At 42.7% G+C, this 22,738-nt stretch overlaps 1 protein-coding gene across 1 annotated transcript in view; it reads right to left on the bottom strand.

Moving 5' to 3' along the window:
* The window catches only part of LOC145337178 (mitogen-activated protein kinase-binding protein 1-like), a 117,605-nt gene that overhangs the window by 27,015 nt on the left and 67,852 nt on the right, over positions 1-22,738 (bottom strand). The window contains exons 17-22 of the mRNA XM_080181976.1: positions 21,025-21,136; positions 17,041-17,104; positions 16,239-16,361; positions 14,543-14,658; positions 10,128-10,192; positions 4,486-4,734 (exon numbers count right to left, since the gene is read on the bottom strand). Of these exons, the coding sequence (XP_080038102.1) occupies positions 4,486-4,734; positions 10,128-10,192; positions 14,543-14,658; positions 16,239-16,361; positions 17,041-17,104; positions 21,025-21,136 (729 nt within the window). The remainder of the gene's footprint in view (positions 1-4,485; positions 4,735-10,127; positions 10,193-14,542; positions 14,659-16,238; positions 16,362-17,040; positions 17,105-21,024; positions 21,137-22,738) is intronic.

Genomic DNA, 22,738 nt, shown 5'->3' on the forward strand with positions numbered 1-22,738 from the left:
GTTCATAGGACTCACAAATCGGCTTTGCAGGTAGAGGATGTGGTTAAGGCGGCATACGGTGTACTGGCCTTCATCAATCGAGGAACTGAGTTTAGGAGTCAGGAGATAATGCTGCAGCTGTATAAGACCCTAGTCAGACCCCACTTGGAGTACTGTGCTCAGTTCTGGTAGCCTCATTAGAGGAAGGATGTGGAACCCATTGAAAGGGTGCAGAGGAGATTTACAAGGACGTTGCCTGGATTGGGTGGCATGCCTTATGAGGATAGGTCAAGAGAGCTCGGTCTTTTCTCCTCAGAGAGAAGGATGAGAGGTGACCTGATAGAGGTGTATAAATGTTGAGAGGTATTGATCGGGTGGATTCTGAGAGGCTTTTTCCCAGGGCTGAAGTGGTTGTCACAAGAGGACACAGGTTTAAGGTGCTGGGGAGTAGGTACAGAGGGGTAAGTTTTTCACTCAGAGGGTGGTGGGTGCGTGGAATTGGCTGCCAGCAGCGGTGGTGGAGGCAGATTCAACAGGGTCTTTTAAGACACTTCTGGATGAGTACATGGGACTTAGTAGGATTGAGGGTTAAAGGTAAGCCTAGTAGGTAGAGATATGATCGGCACAACTTGTGGGCCAAAGAGCCTGTTGTGCTGTAGTTTTTCTATGTTTTTTCTAACATAAACATTACAACTAGGAGCAGGAGTAGGCCATCTGGCCCCTTTGAACTTGCTCCGCCATTCAAGAAGATCCTGGTTGATCTTTTTGTGGACTCAGCTCCACTTATCCACCCTCTCACCATAACCCTTAATTTCTTTACTGCTCAAAGATTTATCTATCCTTGCCTTAAAAACATTCAATGAGGTAGCCTCAACTGCTTCACTGGGCAGAGAATTCCACAGATTCACAACCCTTTGTGTGAAGAAGTTCCCCCTCAACTCAGTCCTAAATCTGCTTCCCCTTATTTTGCAGCCATGCCCCCTAGTTCTAGTTTCACCTGCCAGTGGAAACAACTTCCCTACTTCTATCTTATCTATTCCCTTCATAATCTTGTATGTTGTTTTGATATTTCCCCTCATTCTTCTGAATTCCAATGAGTATAGCTCCAGTCTACTTAGTCTCTCCTCATAAGCCAACCCTCAACTCCGTGAATTTCTTCTGCACCCCCTCTAGTGCCAGTATATCCTTTCTCATGTAAGGAGACCAAAACGGTACACAGTACTCCAGGTGTGGCCTCACCAGCACCGTATACAGCTGCAACACAACCTCACTGTTTTTAAACTCCATCCCTCTAGCAATGAAGGACAAAATTCCATTTGCCTTCTTAATTACCTGCTACACCTGCAAGCCAACTTCTTGAGATTCCTACACAAGGACACGCAGGTCCGTCTGCACAGCAGCATGCTGCAATCTTTTACGATTAAAATAATAGATCATTTTGCTGTTATTCCTATCAAAATGGATGACCTCACATTTACCAATATTGTACTCCATCTGCCAGACCCTCATCCACTTGGATTATCTAGATCCGTTTGCAGACTTTCAGCATCCTTTGCACACTTTGCTCTTCCACCCAACTTAGTGTCATCTGTGAATTTTGACACACTACACTTAGAATAAGATCATAAGATTTATTGAACCTTCTCCACTATTCAATAAGATCATGGTTGATCTGATTATCTTAATTCCACTTTTCTGTTTGTATCCCATAACATTTGGCACCCTAGTCAGTCAATCAAAAATCCGACTCGCCCAGCCTCGGCCATGTCCAAGGACCCAACCTTGGATATTTTCAATGACCCAGCCTCCACTGCTTTCTGTGAACGAGAATTCCAGAGATAAATGATCTTCAGAAGAAATTCCTCATTTATCTTAAATGGAAGGTCTCTTATTTTTGAAACTGTATCCCCCAGCTCTAGATTCCCTGAAGGGAAACATTGGCTGCATCTATCAAGCCTCCTCAGCAATTCATGTCACAAAGGGTTATTGCAAGTATGTCTATAATAAACCACTGCCAACAAAAGTGAAAAATCTGAGACACGAACTGCACAACGCACCAGAAGGCAAGTTTAAGTTGTGACATACAAATGGTTAGAAAGTAAAAGTACTCCACTTGTGTGATAAAATGGCTACTATTAATTATTCCATAGTATCCTTATTCTCTATCCATGGGAAACCAGGCTTGGTCATCACTTGGATACATAGGGTGGAGTAGGATAACTAGGTAGTAGCATCACTAGGACAAATAGGATGGAGTAGGAAATTGCAGGGGCTGGGAACATCTGAAATGTGGAGCTTATTCAAGGAGCAGCTACTGCGAGTCCTTGATAAATATGTACCTGTCAGGCAGGGAGGAAGTGATCGAGCGAGGGAACCGTGGTGTACTAAGGAAGTTGAATCTCTGGTGAAGAGAAAGAAGGAGGCTTGTGTAAAGATGAGACATGAAGGCTCAGATAGGGCACTGGAGAGTTATAAATTAGCCAGGAAGGAGCTAAAGAGAGAGTTAAGAAGAGCTAGAAGAGGACATGAGAAGACTTTGGGGAAAAGGGTCAAAGAAAATCCTAAAGCTTTCTACAGGTATGTCAAGAATAAAAGATTGCTTAGGGCAAGATTACGGCCAGTCAGAGACAGCAGTGGGAAGTTGTGCGTGGAGCCTGAAGAGAAAGGAGAGGCACTGAATGAGAATTTTTCGTCAGTATTCACGCAAGAAAAAGTCAGTGTAGTCAAGGAGAATACTGCGATACCAGGGAGTAGCCGAGACAGGGTTGAGGTACATAAGGAGGTATTAGCAATTCTTGAGTGTATGAAAATAGGTAAGTCCCACGGGCCGGATGGGATTTACCCTAGGATTCTCTGGGAGGCTAGGGAGGAGATTGCAGAGCCGTTGGCTTTGATCTTCATGTCGTCATTGGCTACAGGTATAGTGCCGGAAAACTGGAGGATAGCAAATGTTGTCCCCTTGTTCAAGAAGGGGAGTAGAGACCATCCTGGAAATTATAGACCGGTGAGCCTTACTTCTGTTGTGGGCAAAGTTTTGGAAAGAATTATAAGGAATAAGATTTATAATCATCTAGAGAGAAATTAATTGATTAGGGATAGTCAACATGGTTTTGTGAAGGGTAGGTTGTGCCTCACAAACCTTTGAGTTTTTTTGAAAAGGTGGCCAAAGAGGTGGATAAAGGTAAGGCAGTTGAAGTGGTGTATATGGATTTTAGCAAAGCGTTTGATAAGGTTCCCCATGGTAGGCTACTGCAGAAAATGCAGATGCATGGGATTGAGGGTGATTTAGCAGTTTGGATCAGGAATTGGCTAGCTGATAGAAGACAGAGGGTGGTGGTTGATGGGAAATATTCAACCTGGAGTTCAGTTACAACTGGTGTACCTCAAGGATCTGTTTTGGGGCCACTGCTGTTTGTCATTTTTATAAATGACCTAGATGAGGGTGTAGAAGGATGGATTAGTTAATTTACTGACGACACCAAAGTCAGAGGAGTTGTAGACAGTGAGGATGGATGTTACGGTTTGCAGAGGGACATAGATAAGCTGCAGAGCTGGGCTGAGAGGTGGCAAATGGAGTTTAATACGGAAAAGTGTGAGATGATTCACTTTGCTAAGAGTAACAGGAATACTGAATATAGGGCTAATGGAAGGACTCTTAGTAGTGTTGACGAGCAGAGAGATCTCGGCGTACATGTGCATAGATCCCTGAAAGTTGGCACCCAGGTTGATAAGGTTGTTAAGGCGTACGGTATGTTAGATTTTATTGGTAGAGGGGTTGAATTTTGGAGCCATGAGGTCATGTTACGACTGTACAAAACTCTGGTGCCGGCGCACTTGGAGTATTGCGTACAGTTCTGGTCGCCGCATTATAAGAAAGATGTGGAGGCATTGGAAAGGGTGCAGAGGAGGTTTACCAGGATGTTGCCTGGTATGGTGGAAAGGTCTTATGAGGAAAGGCTGAGGGACTTGAGGTGATTTTCATTAGAGAGAAGAAGGTTACGAGGTGACCTAATTGAGGCATACAAGATGATCAAAGGATTGGATAGGGTGGACAGTGAGAGCCTTTTTCCTCGGATGGTGATGGCTAACATGAGGGGACGTATCTTTAAATTAAGGGGTGGTAGTTATAGGACAGATGTCAGAGGTAGGTTCTTTACTCAGAGGGTAGTAAGGGCATGGAATGCCCTGCCTACAGCAGTTGTGGACTCACCAACTTTAAGGGCGTTCAAATGGACAGTGGATAGGCATATAGATAACATTGGAATAGTTTAGGTTAGAGGGTCATTAGATTGGTTCCACTGGTCGGCGCAACATCGGGGGCCGAAGGGCCTGTACTGCACTGTAAATGTTCTATGTCCTGCTTGGTCCATTTATGGCTGCTTATAACCACTTCATTTAATTAGACTCGCATCAATGTTAGTTCCACAATGTATACGTATAATCTATTTACTGGGGACCATTAGTAGCCATTACCAACATTCAGTTATTACTAGTTAACAATCTGACCATTTCAAGAAAGTGATCCAAGTTCCGTGCTCCAAACTCGTCCTGTTCCACTAAACAGCTGCTTGGCAGTCCCTGCACCATTGACATGCCTCCTGGTGTTGGGGTTGCGCAGTATTCCTCCAGTTGCTTCTTTCCCAGGATGGAGTGAATAAGGTCTTTGTCCATTCTCTCAGCCCATCTTCCTCGTGGTTGGAATGTTTCCACGTTGCTATTTCTAGTTCTATCCTGCACACTTCCGTCACCTGCCTCCTACAACAAATGGTGAAACAAAGTGAGCTCTTTAGAAAATCTTTGCTGTTAGGAGTATTTTATTGTTCAAGGCTTTTTAAATATTTGCCCTCCTCACTGATTTTTCCACAAGTGTTTGTCCCAATATTTTTTAATTCAGAACTTCTTGATCTCTATTCCCCACTGACAAGCAGGATTAATATTAGAACGAAAGCATCCAAAAGGTTTAGTTGATAAATTACTTCACCAGGCAGAGATTAAAAGTATCACAAAACCCAGACTGAATTTCAAGCTAATCTCTCTTTCCATTTTGCTTTTATTCCTTCAGCAGATTTTCATTTTTGGACAACGTCTGTTCATCATTTTGTCATTCAAAACTGCTCTAAACATTTTTGTTTCATTATTTGCCTATTGTCATTCCATTTAGCCTTGCACCACTTTTGCCTTTTAATTTTTTCCTACGTTCCATCCTATCACAGATCTTATCTTGCCTCACCCTTCCATAGAAGCAGAGTGCCAGGGCTGCCCTCCAGGCCAGTATAATCATCACCTTTGAAGAGACACTTGGTCACTCGAACAAGACTGGTTCAAAGAGAATGACCAGGAGATCCAGCAGCTAATAAGTTGCAAGTGCAAAGATCTTCTAGACCTGAAACAGCAGCCCAACTAGTAAGCGATAAAGTAGGTCTACATAACAGCAGAAGGCAGAGGTCCAGCAAAAAAAAAAAAGACCTAAAGAACAGACAGAAGGCAGAGGAAACGCAGTTAGCCAACAACCATGACACTCCAATTTTACTACATGATCATTTTTTTAAAGCACAGTTCAAGACTAGTTAAGATCCAATCATAGAACATAGAACACTGCAGCACAAACAGGCCCTTCGGCCCAAAAGTTGCGCCGATCACATCTATACCTACTAAGCCATAGAACTATCTGTAACTCCCAATCCCACTGGATCCCATATACTCATCCAGAAGTCTTTTAAAAGACCCCAGCGAGTTTGCCTCTACCACCACCGACGGCAGCCGATTCCACTCACTCATCACCCTCAGTGAAAAATTTACTCCTAACATCATCTCTGTACTTGCTTCCCAGCACCTGTGTCCTCTCGTAGCAGCCATTTCAGCCCTGGGAAATAGCCTCCCTATCTATTTTATAAACATCCAGGACCCCATCCCAGTGCTGGCCAAGGACAAAGAGGCAGTCAGTATTCACTGTGAAGGGCCCTTCAAAGACTGTTTTCAACACCACTGTCTTCAACTCCATCTCCAGCATGCTACCTGATACTGTTTCAGTACAACCCCAACCCAACACAAGGTTAAACACCATCCGATAACTAGCATAGTGAGCAGCACTGCTGCCCGTCAGTGCCAGGGGCCCGGGTTTGATCTCGACCTTAGGTGACAAAATGACATTTTTCCCATGTCTGCTTGGGTTTCCTCTGGATACTCTGGTTTTCTCCCACAATCCAAAGACATGCAGATTAGATGGATCGGCCATGTTAGATTGCCCATGTCCCAAGATACATAAATTAGGTGGATTAGCCATGGTAAAAACAGTGAGGGGATTACAGATATACGGCAGGCAAGTGGACTTAGATAAAGTGCTCTTTTGGATGGTTGATGCAGACTTGATGGGCCGAACGGTTTCCTACACTGCAAAACGTACAAAGCTAAATGTAGATTACAGTTTGAAATTTTGAGAGATCCAGCTAAGAAACAAGGCATTCAGAACAGATGGGATAGCCAAAGCAGTAAAACATGGCAGATAAACACTTTTGGCACAAATACATGACCTCATTCCCTTCATCTGGGGGGAGGAGAACATGCCAGGGGATATCGATTGTCAAAATTGTGACCATCTTCAGGAAAGATAACAAGACCGACTGCATTAACTGCAGAGGAATTTCCCTGTTGTTGGCCATAGGGAAGATCATTGCAAGGGTCTTCGTTAAATTGCTTCAGCTCTGTGGCTGAAGTGCTCCTCCAAGTTACATTTGTGGATTCTGCCCAATGTGCTTCACCACATGGCAGAGACAAGAGAAATGCCATGGCAGAGACAAGAGAAGTGCAGAAAATAGCACCAATCCTTCTTTGACCTCAACGTCCTTTAACATGGTTAACCATAAAGGATTATAGGGCATCCTCCTCTGTTTCCATCGTCCCCAATGGTTGCCACCATCCTCCTCTGCCTGCAAGCCATGAACCTGACCAACAGATCCACCAGACCCAAATTACGTTCGGACTGGGGTTGTGTCATGTGCTTCTCGATCCTCCTTGCTGCAATGCTCCATCTCAGCCTCAAAAATCTCATTAGATTGGTGCTAAACTATTGGACAAATGGGAATCTGTTCAACTTCTGCTACTTGCAGGCCAGATCTTAAGTTGCCCCATCCTCTACCATGGAACTACAGTATGCAGACAATGCTTGCTTGTATGTACATTTGGAGACCAAGTTCCGAGCCATCATCAACACCTTCATTAAGGTGCACGAGACCATGGACCTTGGCAATCTACCCCAACACACAGCACTGCCCCAGATTATCAAAACCCATGACGAGGCTGTGGACAACATAGACTACTTTTCATATCTGGGAATGCACCAACAAGGGCAGACATCAACGACAAGGTTCAACATCAAATCGAGTGTGCCAGCACACCTTCAGTCACCTGAGGGACAGTGCTTGAAGACCAGGATCTCAGATCCAGCAACAAGTTCATGGCCTACGGCGCAGTAGTGATACGTGTCCTCTTCTACGGTTCCGAGACATGTACTATGTACAGCAGGCACCTCAAAACCCCTGGAGAAATACCACTAGCGCTGCCTCCACAAGATCCTTCAAGTTCATTGGCTGGATAGGAGCACCAACATAAATGTTCTCGCTCAGGCCAACATTCTCTGCACCAATGCACTGATCCCACTCGATCAGCTCCGCTCGACTTGCCACAATTTCTGCATGCCACAAGACTCCGAAACGAGAGCTTTACTCAGAGCTTCACTCAGCGCTTCAACACAGCAAGTGAGCCCCAGGAGGGCAGAGGAAAAGTTTCAAGGCCATCTTCAAAGCTTTCTTGAAAAATTGCAGCATTTTCACCGATCCCTGGGAATCTCTGGCTGAAGTGGAGGAAAGTATCTGGAAAACTGAACACCAAGTTTCATCACTGAGAACAAGCTGAAACCAAGCGTCAGCAGCAATAAGAGCATGAGAGAACCTGGACACCCACCAACCACCATATATCCCACCTGTGACAGAGACTGTAGGTCACGCACTGGACTCTTCAGTCACCTGAGAATTCATTTTAACATGGAAACAAGTCATCCTCAACTCAATGGGACTGCCTGAGAGGAGCAATTTCCATTTGTTAGAATGTCACATTACATCTGGCAGTGATTAGCATTACTGTCTCACAATGCCAGGGATCTGTGTTTGATTCTGGCCTTGGGTGACTATGCAAACGCCACACAAACAGGCTCCCCGTTTCTGCATGCATTTCCTTCAAGTACTATGATTTTCTCCCACAATGCAAAGATATTCAGGTCAGATGGATTGGCCATGCTAAATTGCCCTTAATGCGTAGATTAGGTGCATTAGTTATAGTGGATGCACTGGGTTGCAGGGATGGGGCAGAGGTAGCAGCCTTGGTGGGATGTTCGGTGGGTCAGTGCAGCCTTGATGGACCGAAAGGCTTCCTTTGGCACTGAAGAGATTCTATGTATAATTGGGTCATCTATTTCAGCTAGTGTTCTATCATCAGCCTCAACTTCTTAGACTGAGGGACTCAAAATAGCCAGGATTCCCATTCAGTAACAAGGCAATTCTTGAGTGAAAAGTAGAGGTGTAGAATGACACTCAGTTGTTAAGTCCCTCCCAAGACTAAAAAAAAATGAGTCAACAATATTGCTTCGGGTCAAACATGAACCTTTTCATTTGGCACATAACAGAATGTAGATATGTAATTGCAGTTCTGCATAATTCCATGCGATCTGGACGCTATGAGGAAAGAATTCAGGACAATTGTAATGTTTAGTTGAAATAATTATATAATTGAATTTTAAAATCTCAATATGATAAAAACAAAGTGCTGGATAAACTCAGCAGGTCTGGCAGCATCTGTGGGGAAACGTTTAGACTCTTAATGCTGCTTCTACGAAAGTGAAGACCTCTCTTCACACCCCAGAACATTTTAAGCATACACTCACTATTCCAACAAAATGACTAATCAAATCAGATATTTGTTAGCTGAATCTGTGCAGCAGGCTATTAAAGACACTAATGTGCTGCTACAATGGGTATACTTTGCAAATCATATCTGAATCTAGCAAATCATTGTTTTACTGCTTCATAGTGAGGGGGAATTGAATATAAAAGCAGGGAGGTCTTCTGCAGCTGTATAGGGCATTGGTGAGGCCGCAGCTGGAATACTGTGTGCAGTTTTGGTCGCCGCACTTACGCAAGGATATTTTGGCCTTGGAGGGAGTGCAGAGGAGGTTTACTAGGCTGATACCGGAGTTGAGGGGGTTGAGCTATGAGGAGAGGCTGAATAAACTAGGCTTGTTCTCGTTAGAGTTTAGAAGAATGAGGGGAGATCTCATTGAGACGTATAAGATGATGAATGGGATGGATAGGATAGAGGTGGAGAGGCTCTTCCTGCTCAGAAAGGACAGTAGGACTAGGGGGCACAGCCTCAAGATGAAAGGGGGGGCGGTTTAGAACGGAGTTGAGGAGGAACTTCTTCACTCAAAGGGTGGTGAATCTCTGGAATTCTCTGCCCGTTGAAGTGGTGGAGGCTGCCTCGCTAAATATTTTTAAGATGCGGGTTGATGGGTTTTTGATAAGCGAGGGGATTAAGGGTTATGGGGAGAGGGCGGGAATGTGGAACTGAGCCATGACAGATCAGCCATGATCTTATTGAATGGCGGGGCAGGCTCGAAGGGCTAGATGGCCTACTCCTGCTCCTAGTTCTTATGTTCTTATGCATTTGAAGTGCACACAGTTCCCTTGTAGTGAGATAGGACAATAAAAAAAAGCATCAATCCAATGTACAAACTGTTATACAACATCCTTCAGAAAAATGTGATCTTGATTCACATCTTCCCTCTCTCCTTCAGGCTCATACAGAAACAGAATTGGGAGCATAAGTAGGCCAATCAGCTCTTCAAATCCGTATCACCCTTCATTATTATGGTTGATCTGATCATGGTCCCAAATCCACTTTCCTATCTAAAACATCCCCCCCGCCCCTTTAAATATTCTGATCAATCAATCAACGTTTGGCCATCGCAACAGATAAGCCTGGGAAATAGATTTTTCCACGTGGAAGTACACCATTTGAACAGGTTTTGTGTCACACCTGTATCTCAAAGAGTAAAGAGGAGAGGATAACATGCATTCAAGTTAAAATGAGGAACTTACCAGTCTCTTTGCCCACAGTGGAAGTTTCCCATTAGTCATCAGGAACAGAGTATCTTCAGTGTTAACTGTAAAATTGTGCAGCAGTAATAAAAATGGACTTTTTTTTCAGTTTGAGAGGAAGTTGCATTAACATTTGAAACAGAGAAAATAACAAGGATGCAAGGAAAACATGGAGCAGTAGGATTACATTTGGATCATTCTAACAGAACTAGCATCCGTATGACAGGAAGTAGATGAATAATTTTTACTTGTACTGTAAACTCCTATGGTTTGATCACGTGTTCTGATAATTCTTCAGAGTAAGGAGAGAGAAATTCAAATGTAAATGGGTAAGAGTTTGTATTATTTAAATAAGAAGAGTGAGTGTAGGTTTTATAGAAAGGGGAGTCTGGGGAATCTATCATGGAAGATGAAAAGAGATAGCAGAGCAAGTAGTTTGCATCATTTTATTTGATTCATTGGAATGTAGACTTCACTGGCTGGGCCAACCTTTATTGCCCATCCTTCATTGTTTTCGAATAAAAGGACCTTGCTATACCATCTCATTTCAGAGGGTACTTGAAAGTCAACCACATTGCTATGCATCTGCAGTCAGAGGCCAGATCAGGTAAGGATGTCAGATTTAGTTACCTAAAAGGACATTCGTGAACCAAATGGGTTTTTACAACAACTGACAATGGTTTCGTGGTCATAATTACACTTCTAATTGCATATTTTTACTGAATTTAAATTTCACCATCAGCCATGGTGGAACTTGAACCCAGGTCCCCGGATTATTAGTCGTGTGACAATACCACGACACTACAGAAAATACAAGTAACATCCCAAAAATAGATTCAAATCAAGAAATGAATAGGAGGGAGGGACACAAGGAAATTACAATCAAGAGGAAAGTGGTACTTAGCAAATTGTTGGAACTGTGGACTGAATGTCCTGGCTACTGATACACTTTATCCTAGGTTCTTAAAATAAATGGTTGGTGATACAGTTGCTGTGTTAATTTTAATTTTCCAAAATTCAATATATTCAAGGAAGGTTCTATTTGATTGGAAAACAAATGTTATCCCTTTATTCAAAAAGGGCGACATAAAAGCAAGAAAGTACAGATGACAAGTTAGTTTAACATTTGTCTTTGGAAAAAATTATAAATTATTAACGATGTTATGGCAGGGCACTTACATAAATTCAAATCAATCACAGGTCCAACATGGTTGAGACAAGGAAATTATGTTTGAGGGGGATTAATACCCATACTAATAATTGGAGGAAAATAAGTCATATTAATAACTGTGTCCAATGAAAGGCTTAACAGAAAGTAATCACCAAAACCTACACAACGTTTAACTGCAGGATAATAAACAGCTAGTTCCAGACACCTGACCTTCAGATAAGAAAGAGAGAGAAAGATACTATGATGGGAAAAGGCATTTAAATCATGCATTGGACAACAGAATGATTCATGTTCTAATAACCAGACAAGGAATGCCTATAAGGGAAAACAATACTTAATTGAGGAAAGTAGAAACCTTTTATCAATTGGATGTTACAATTAAGCAAATGTAAGGTAAATGTAATTGACTTTAAAAACTGCACTTCATATGATGTGATTTTAATTATGATTGGATGGAGATAACTCTGGATTTTTGTTGGTGTATTCAAATTATTTGTAATCGAAACTGAAACTAATTGCCTATGAACTTCTAACTTTTTCCACTCTGAATGGTCTCATTTAGAGTCCTATAGTTGTAGTCTTGTTTAATAAATCATCTTAAACCACACTGGCTTTGTCTAGCTACTTGAGGGGAATGATGGTTTTCTTGTGGCATTTTAAACTACCGTAACAGCCCCATAACAACGTTGATCCAATTTATTGGAATTCTTTGAAGGAATCACACGTGCTGTGGATGAAGGGAACCAGTGGGCGGACTGTACTTAGATTTTCAGAAGGCACTTGATAAGGTGCCACAGCAAAGGGGTCATGAGAAGGCCTTGGCGGGTAAGATCAAGGAGAACCCCAAGGCATTTTACAATTATGTGAAGAGTAAAAGGATGAGAAGTGAAGGGATAGGACCTATAAAAGGTGAAGGGGGAAAAGTCTGTGTGGAACCAGAAGAAATGGCAGAGGTGCTTAATGAGTACTTTGCCTCAGTATTCACGGTGGGAAATGATCTGGGAGGTTGTACTGGCTTGCGGCGGACTGAAAAGATTGAGTATGTGGATGTTAAGAAAGAGGATGTGTTGGAACTTTTAAATTCTATCAAGGTAAATAAGTTGCCGGGACCGGATGGGATGTACCCCAGGTCACTGTGGTGAGGTGAGGGAAGAGATTGCAGAGCCCCTGGCAATGATCTTTGCGTCGTCGATGGAGACGGGAGAGGTTCGGAGGATTGCGGATGTGGTTCCTATTTTCAAGAAAGGGAACAGGGATAGCCCGGGAAATTACCGACCGGTGAGTTTGACCTCAGTGGTTGGTAAGTTGATGGAGAGGATACTGAGGAACAGGATTTATGAATGTTTAGAGAAGTTTAGTACGATCAGAAATAGTCAGCATGGCTTTGTCAAGGGCAGATCGTGCCTTACGAGCCTAGTTGAGTTCTTTGAAAATGTGACTGAACACATTGACGAAGGAAGAGCGGTGGATGTGGTTTACATGGACTTCAGCAAGGCGTTTGATAAGATCCTCCATGCAAGACTTCCTGGAAAGGTGAGAGGGCATGGGATCCAAGGGGCTTTGGCCTTGTGGATCCAGAACTGGCTTGCCTGCAGAAGGCAGAGAGTGGTTGTGGATGGGTCTTTTTCTGCATGGAGGTCAGTCACCACTGGAGTGCCCCAGGGATCTGTTCTAGGACCCTTGCTGTTTGTCATTTTCATAAATGACCTGATGAGGAAGTGGAGGGATGGGTTGGTAAGCTTGTCAACGACACGAAGGTTGGTGGTGTTGTGGACAGTCTGGAGGGATGTCAGAAGTTGCAGCGTGACATAGATAGGATGCAAGACTGGGCAGAGAAGTGGCAGATGGACTTCAGCGCGGATAAATGTGTAGTGGTCCATTTTGGCAGGTCCAGTGGGATGAAGGAGTACAGTATCAAGGGTAGGACTCTTAGCAGTGTTGAGGAGAAGAAGGACCTTGGGGTCCGGGTCCATAGGACTCTTACATTGGCCTCACAGGTGGAGGATGTGGTCAAGAAGGCGTATGGTGTGCTAGCCTTCGTTAATTGAGGGATTGAGTTTAGGAGTCGGAAGGTAAGGGTCTTTATAAGACCCTTGTCAGACCCCACTTGGAGTACTGTGCGCAGCCTCACTACAGGAAGGATGTGGAAGCTATTGAGAGGGTGCAGAGGAGATTTACAAGGATGTTGCCTGGATTGGGAGGCATGCCTTATAAGGATAGATTGAGGGAGCTAGGTCTCTTCTCCCTGGAGAGACGAAGATTGAGAGGGGACCTGATAGAGGTTTATAAGATGTTGAGAGGTATGGGTAGGGTGGATTCTCGGAGACTATTTCCCAGGGCTGAAATGGTCGCTACGAGAGGACACAGGTTTAAGGTGCTGGGAGTAGGTACACAGGAGATTTCAGGGGTAAGTTTTTCACTCAGAGGGTGGTGAGTGAGTGGAATCGGCTGCCGTTGGTGGCAGTAGAGGCAAACTCGCTGGGGTCTTTTAAGAGACTTCTGGATGAGTACATGGGATTTAATGGGATTGAGAGATATAGATAGGCCTAGTAGGTATGGACATGATCGGCGCAACTTGTGGGCCGAAGGGCCTGTTTGTGCTGTAGTGTTCTACATTCTATTGCAGGAAATAAAAGTGAATGCTGTAGTGGGTAAAATATCAATGTGGATAGAAGATTGGCTAGCTAAGAGAAAACAAAGCAGGCATAAATGGGTAAGTGCATGCCAGAGATCAGTGCTGGGGCCTCAACTTTTTTTTTATAATTTATATTAATTACTTGGATGGAAGAAACAAAGGTGTCTCTTTTTGACACCAACCAAATAGACAAACTCAAATTAACTTAGGGCAAAGATATGGTGGCTAAATCTGCTGATTACACAAAGAAAGGTAGGAATGTTATCTGTGCTCATAGGTGTGCACTAACAATTATATAACTATTTTGAAGAGTATAGGAGTTAATCCCAGTGCCTTGGCTAATGTTTATCCCTTAAAATCCAAAACAGATAATTTGAACATTATCATGCTGTTTGTTAGAGCTTTCAATGCAAAATTAGCCATCACATTTCCTAAATTACAGCAACTATACTTTAAAAAGTATCGTACTGGCTATGATATATTTGCGATAGTTTGTGCTCAAGGAAGGCACAATACATATACTGAAATATAAAGCCACTGAGGTATTAATTTTTGGGGTCTACTTCATCCATCCCACGTACTGTACAGTATATACAAAACAGCTCCTACCTCTATCCATCTGCTCTTTTAGAGGGGTTCGGAATGATTCATCATCTGCATCATCCTCACTCATATCATCTTCCTGATCCTCTGAAGTTAACTTTCGCACCATAAAGGTCTCTCTCCTAAAATAATTACATACTGAAAGTAAAGCCCTATTTTCCATATGAGAAAATGTCAAAATTTAGTACTTCCAAATCGCAGCCATCAATTTTGTGACCACAAAAGTGGGCATTCCATAAAAGGCCCAAATGCTGCACTGGGCATAAGGGTGTACAAATGCATATGGTGGCACATGGAGTTTGGAGAATTCCAAAGCATTGCATGCGCAACTAGTTACTGTAGCAATAGGTACTTCCAAGTCTAATTCGGTCAACTATTCACCAATGGGTGACATCTTTGCCACACACTAAAGACTTGGTAAAGAGAAGAGTTCTCCATGGTGCCTTGCCAATTTTTAATCCCAGAAGCATAATAAACATAATACCTGGTTTAGACAATACTGCTTGTGGGAAGTTTGCTATACATAAATTGGCTACATTACAACAGTGACGACACCTTGAGAACACTCAATTGATTGTAAAGAGCTTTAGAGTGCTGAGACCATGAAATGTACAACAAACACAAGCCTTTTTTTACTTTTATCGCTGAGGTTGTATTGATATCACACCAATGAATACAAGGCTACATACCGAGGATCTCTCTCAATTTAATGGGTTTATATTGTAAGGTTGCTCTTCCAGGGCCAAGTTGAATCACTTATGTAGGTCATGAAATATAAACTACAGATTTGTAATAGTACTCAGTAGCTCTAAGTCTTCCACCTGATTTAAGCTGCTACAGTTGTCTGGGCAGTGCAAAATTTTTAGTTCAGCAAAATCAATGGCTGGCAAGATAGCAATGGCGTTGTAGCAAATCACGATAAAATATTTAGGTCTCCTGTTTCCACACGAGCATTCTTTTCCAACTCTAAAGGTCATTAAGTAATCAGAGTGAAGTGCATCAAGACTTATCTAGGGTGGGGATAGAAGTTGAAACAGAAACATAATAAGGAAGCTGGAAGTTGCCAAGTCACACAGACCTACTCTCCTGCATCTTAAGCACTTACATCAGGATGAAAGTAATATAAAACCACAGAAATGTTAATGCAGAAAGGAGCCATTCAGCCCAGTGTGTCTGCACCAGCTAAAGAAAAAGAACACCTGCTTGTTTTAATTCAATTTTTCAGTACCTGGTCCATAGTTTTGCAGGTTATAGCACTTTAGATGCAGATCCAGGTATCTTTTAATGCTGAGTTGAGCATTTCAGCTTCAAATCACCATTGTAAGCAGTTAATTCCAGACACCCACTACCCTCAGTGAACAAATGTTTTTCCTCCTGTCCCTTTAATCCTTTTATTAATGACCTTAGATGTTTTCCGCCTGATAATTATCCCCTCTGCCAACGGAAACAACCATTTTCTGTCCACCCCTGAGCCATCTCTTTCTAAAGAAAGCAACACTTTGTCTATCCAACCGTTCCTCAGATGCAATTTTCAAGCCCTGCAACATTCTTGTAAAGTATCCTCTGCATTCTCTCGTGATCTTTTGTAATATGACGACAGAACCGTACACAAAATTCCAGCTGAAACAGAGAACTGTCTGATTTTCTAAATTTCAGTATCTGAAGTATCTTGCAAGTAAGACAGCAGTTTTAATAAATATACCTGATTGGTGCAGGTGGCTTGGTAGGTGGCGTCTTGTCTTTTTTAGAAATCTGTTTAATTTCAGACAGACGATGTCTCATGCAATTTGTCAACTGGGTATCCAAGCGCCATATGAAAATGCAACTGTAGGTGAGAAAATGAGAAAAACCCTGCAAATATTCAGTAACAGTAGGACATTATTATTTTACTTAATATTGCACTCAAGACTAAAAGGTTTGATGATGTTGATTTGCTATGCAGTTATAGAAGCTAGTTTTCTTCATAGAATTGACAGAACACAAATTCAGCCTTGTATGCAAGGACTATGAGAAATACTGAATAAACAGCACAGTTAGTTGACAGCGTAAAAATGAAAATAGGATACAGAGGAATTGTCACAATGGTCATGATAAATGGGAAAAGCCCATATGCTAATGTACCACAATCCTCAGTAATTTGTTATTCAGTAGTTACAGAAATATACAAGATGACAGAGCTCCACTTTCCAACGTGATGAAGAATATACCAATGACAGATTAATGGAGACAGCGAAAATAGAGAGAGAGGATGGGCGTTTTTTCAGTTGCACAGTGGATACAAGTCATGACTTTAGAAAACACATCAGCCTCCAACTGTAAGGTTATTGTTGAGTGATGTGTGAAAGAAATTGCACATTGTACATGTGCTTGACATATTGGCCTACAAAAAGTATAATAGAGGCTTTCAATAGCTAATTACAACTAAAACATGTCACATTAATTTCCTTCACGTTTTTAAAAAATTCATTTTACCAATGGCATGTAACCCAGTAGAAAGTACTTGCCTGTCTCCTGATACTGTGATCAGATAGTTGCAGTCATTACTAAATTTCATGCCTGTTACAATTTCTAGAAAATAAAATTAAAACTAATTTTACAACCATGTATACAATTTTTTGTAATCTGTCTGCATTATTACAGAATTCAAAGTTATCCTAAACTGCGTGCAGCAGTTTTAAACAGTTTCTGAAGATCCAGATATCAAATTAAAATTCAGCGTAGAAATTCACAAATTATTTCTTATCTGAGGATCAATGCACTTGCTATAGAGGGAGTGCAGCAAAGGTTTAACAGACTGATTCCTGGGATGGCAGGATTGACTGGATGAGGAGAGATCAAGTTGGTTAGGATTATATTTGCTGGAGTTCAGAAGAATGAGGGGAGGTCTCAGAAACCTACGAAATTCTAACAGGACTAGACAGGGTAGATGCAGGAAGGATGTTTCTGATGATGGAGATGAAGGGGGAAGGAGGGAGGTGCCAGTCAAAAGGGCTTTGTTCTGGATGGGGCCAAGCAGGCATGGGGTGAGTGTTCCATTACATGTCTGACTTGTGTCTTGAAAATGATGGACAGGTTGAGGAATTTTAGGAGATGTATAAGGCAGGTTTTATTCTTTATACAGAGGTGGTGGGTGCCTGGAACTCTCTGCCAGTGGGAGGTAGTGGAAGAGAATACAATAGTGACTTTTAAGGGGCACCTTGAATAAGGATGTGAGTTACTTACCTCAGGATTCCTCGTCTCTGACCTGCTCTTGTAGCCAAAGTATTTATATGGCTTGTCCAGTTCAGTTTCAAGTTAATGGTAACCCCAAGGATGTTAACAGTGGGGCAAGTCAGCAATGGTGATCCATTGATGGGATGATGGTTATTCTCTTGAAGATGATCACAGCCTGGTACTTGTGCGGCACATGAATATTACTTGCCACTCGTAAGCCCAAACTGGAATATTGTCCACATCTTGCTGCATTTGGATACAGACAGCTTCAATATCTGAAGAGTTGTGAATGGTGAAAATGGGCAGTGAACATGCCCACTTCTGATCTTACAATGGAAGAAAGGTCAGTGATGAAACTGCTGAAGATCACTGGACATAGGACATCATCCTGAGAAACTCCTGCAGTGATTTTCTGGAACAGAGGCGATTGACATCCAACCACCACAGCCATCTTCTTTTGTGAAAATGACTCCAAGTGGAAGGTTCTCTTCACCTCAAATCTGGAATTCAGCTCTTCTGTCCATTTTGAACTGATGCTGCAATAAGTTCAGGAGCTTGGCTAAAGCAGCAAATTCTGGAGCACAAGTCTTCAGTCCCATTGTCAGAATATTGTCAGGCCTACAGCTTTTCCAACACCTGCAACCATTTCTTGATCACTGGGAGTGAATCAAATTGGCATCTCAAGAGGCGGCCGAGATGGATCATCCACTCAGCATTTCTAGCTCAAGATTGTTTCAGCCTGGCGGTGACTCGCCAGGCTCCTCCATCATTGGAGATAAGGTTATTAGTGGAGCTCCTCCTCCAGTGATTGTTTAATTGTCCACTGCCATTCATGACTGGATGTGGCAGGACTACAGAGTTTGCATCTGATTCTTTGGTTGTGGAATCACTTAACAGGCCTATTTGTTGCTTATGCTGTTTGGCACTGAAGTAATAGCCCTATTTTGTACCTTCACCAAACTGACACCTCATTTTTAGGCATGGTTGGTGCTGTTCCTGACATGCCCTCTTGCACTCTACACTGAGTCAGGGTTGATCCCTGGCTTGGTGGTAATGGTAGCGTAGGGAATATGCAGGGCCACGCGCTTACAGATTGTGATCGAGTACAATTTTGTTGCTGCTAATGGCCCACTGTGCCCAGATTCAAAAGTGTAGATCTGCTCAATGTCTACCCCATTTAGTATGCTGGTAGTGTCACATAACACCATGGAAGGTATAAAAGAACAACACAGCACAGAACTAGGCCCTTCAGCCCTCCACGCCTGTGTCGATCATGATGCCTGCCTAAGCTAAAAGTGTATGCACTTAGAGTTTGTATCCTTCCTTTCCCATCCTATTTATGTATTTATCTTGTTGCCTTAAATGCCACTATCATATCTGCTCCCACCACCTCCCCAGGCATCATGTTCCAGACATTCACCACCCTGTGTACAAAAAACTTGCTTCGCACATCTCTCTAAACTTTTCCCCACACACCTTAAACCTATGATCCCTAGTACTTGACTTTTAGCATCTGACTATCCACTCTGTCCATGCCGCTCAATCTTGTAAATCTCTATCAGGTCACCCCTCACCCTCCGTCGTTCCATCGAACAGTACAGGCCCTCGACGCTGTGCCCAGCTATGTCCAAACCCAAGATCAAGCTATGCCACTCCCTATCATTCTGGTGTGCTCCATGTGCCTATCCAACAACCGCCTGAAAGTTTCTAAAGTGTCCGACTCCACTGTCACAGCAGGCAATGCATTCCACACCCTAACCACTCTCTGAATAAAGAATCTACCTCAGACATCCCTCCTATATTTCCCACCATGAACCTTAAAGTTATGCCCCCTAGTAACAACTACATCTACCCGAAGAAATAATCTCTGAACGTTCACTCTATCTATCCCCCTCATTATCTTATAAACCTCTAAGTCGCCGCTCATCCTCCTCCGCTCTAAAGAGAAAAGCCCCAGCTCCCTCAACCTTTCCTCAAAGGTCCTGTATAGTTGGAGCATAACCCCACGACTCAAACTCAAACCCCCTGTTAATAAAAGCTAACACACTATAAGCCTTCTTCACGGCTCTATCCACTTGAGTGGCAATCTTCAGAGATCTGTGGATATGAATCCCAAGATCTCTCTGTTCCTCCACATTCCTCAGAACCCTGCCGTTGACCCTGTAATCTGCATTAAAGTTTGTCCTACCAAAATGAATCACCTAGCACTTATGGTGGGATCTTACTTGCAATAACTTTGCATGGTATTAATGCTCATTAGCATAAAGTCCTACTTTTAAGATAAAGTCAGTAGTGCACGAAAATCATGGTGCACCCGTCTATGTTGGTTTAAGGTTGTGTTTATGCAGTTGTGTGTGTCGGTGGTCTGCAGCACAAGCAACGGGAGCAGGAGAATAGCAGTTTGCATGGAGCTCGGCTGCAGCAAGGTGAGTCAGTGTTGGAGGTGGAGATGGTTGGGATGGAATTGGGAGACAGGAGAAATTAAGAAAGTTATCCAAGCGAAAGGTGCAGTGGGAGCAGTCAGTCAAGGTTCTTACGAGGGACCTAAAGGGCAGCATCATCCAAATGTGGATCTCTCTCACTGTGTTGGCTGGCAAGGTCCTTACAGGGCAAATCTCCTTTACAATACATAGTTAGCAAAATCAGCCATGTGTCAGAGTGGCAAGTACAACACTGGCACGAATGAGAGCATTCAATAAATACTGAAGAAAACAAAAACTTCCTGCCACAATAAATACAAATGTTTTTAACCTTCCCCACCTCCAACCAATGTGTGCCAACCATGAGATTTCTAATACATTTCTGTGTGACTAGGTTCGTCTCAACAAACAACAATGATGCGTATATGAATGAAGTGAAACCGAGATACTGTAATATTTACAAGTGAACTTTAATTTTGAAAAAAGATGTGTACCACTGTGTGCACAAGTCTTATGGAGTTGGGCAGGAATGTTTTGACCACAGGTGCTATTGCAGGTCATCTGTAGCTTCAGCTTTGTTAGCTGACAGCAGGTTTCATCAGACATCTCCTGCAGAATCACATACCATTAGCAGTTTTCAGAAATTGTAATAGTGTGAAAAACAGGAAGACCGCAGAAGTGGCTCACTTCCAGTTCCATTTTCAGGAATGACATGCTACCAACAAAACTCTGCACCCACTCCCTGGGCAGTCCAATTCTATTCACTAGGTTTAGGGAACAATTTTTTAAAATCCAAAATAGAAGAGAAATGTTAAAAGTTAAATAATTCTTGTTTATAGACTGTCATAAGAATACCTGAATGCCCAAACATGCTGGCGACACATTCTCCAGTGTAGAAGTCAAAGATGGAAATATTCTTGTCAGAACAACTAGTAGCTACAAATGTTCCAGAGGGATCCATCTGAACCTAGAAACAAACAGATAAACCAATACTAGGTATCGCAACTAAAGTTTGAAATAGCTACAAGGAAATTCCTCCATGTTTAAAGAAACATGTTACTAAAAAGTAAAAAATCAAAAGCCATTGCAGACAGTGTACAAATCAATCGTCACCTGAAGATTAAGAAAATGTTTTTTTCCAGTGTCAATATTCTCTTTCTTTTAACCACCACTGAAACTAATCACTTTTTAAAAGGCATTTCACGTGAATTTACGTGTCTTCAAATGCTTCCATTACTTCAGCAGCAGAGGGTGCCCTAGCTCAACTTTTGGTCCGATTAGCCAACAGTGCCACAAACTAACTTTAAGTCAGTCAGATGGAATTGGAGATGTCAGATGATGCAGGGAAATATGCTGAGCACAAAGTTAGGCCCTGGACCCGGAAAACTGAACTACCCGCAACCAGATGAGCTAATTTGAAAAGATGGACAGAGTATGTGGAGCAGTGAAAATGAGTCATCAAGATGGCATAGCTGTACAAATGGATTGCGCAGTGTACTAGACTAATAAAAAAGAAGTCGCAAACTGCACTGGAACAACTTTATGGCTTTAAAATTCACCATTACCTGTAGTGGTCTTTCAAATTCAGTGGGAGAGATCCCCAAAGTGCTGCACACACCTACAGAACTTAATCCTAATTTACAAAAGGTAAGTTTACAACACAATAACCTTGCATGTTTTTCATAGAATCCCTACAGTGCAGGAGGTGGTCATTTGTCCCATTGAGCCTGCAACAACAACAATCCCACCCAAGCCCTATTTCCATAATCCTATGTACTCACCCTATTAATCCCCCAACATTAAGGGGCAACCCACACATCCTTGGACTATGGGAGGAATCCAGATTACCCGGAAGGATGCCCACGCAGACATGGGGAGAACGTGCAAACTCCATACAGACAGTCACCCGAGGCCCAAATTGAACCCGAGTCCCTGGTGACATAAGACAGCAGTGTTAACCGCTGTGCCACCCTATTTATTTAGGTAATGCTTTTCATACAAGACATCCCGAGACTGTTATACAAATTACCAAAAGTTTAATTACAGAGGTAAGTTTTAAAGGCAGGTTGAGATGTTTAGGGAGAGAATTCCAGCTTACGGCCTCGTTGGCTGAAGGCACAGTAGCCAACGATGAACAACTGAAAAGTTTCACAACACCGGGTTAAAGCCCAACAGGTTTATCTGGAACCACTAACTGTTGGAGCGCTGGAGGGGTGTTTTTTTCTAATTCATTCGTGGGATATGGGCGTCGCTGGCTGGCCATCATGTATTGCTCATTCCTCGTCACCCTTAAGAAGGTAGTGTCACCACCTTCTTAAATTGCTGCAGTCCATGTGCTGTGAGTTGATCCACAATGATGTTAGGGAGGGAATTCCAGGATTTTGACCTAGCGACTGCCAAAGGAACAGTGATATATTTTCATGTCAGGATAGTGAGTAGCTTGGAGAACTTGCAGGTGGTGGTGTTCCTATTTATCTGCCGCCTTGTCCTTCTAGATGGGAACAGAAGGTGTTGTCTCAAGGATCTTTGGTGAATTGCTGCAGTGCATCTTGTAGTTAGTACACACTGC

Source organism: Carcharhinus amblyrhynchos, unplaced genomic scaffold (assembly GCF_965287045.1).
Source record: "Carcharhinus amblyrhynchos unplaced genomic scaffold, sCarAmb.v2.hapA scaffold_44, whole genome shotgun sequence".
Classification (NCBI taxonomy): domain Eukaryota; kingdom Metazoa; phylum Chordata; class Chondrichthyes; order Carcharhiniformes; family Carcharhinidae; genus Carcharhinus; species Carcharhinus amblyrhynchos.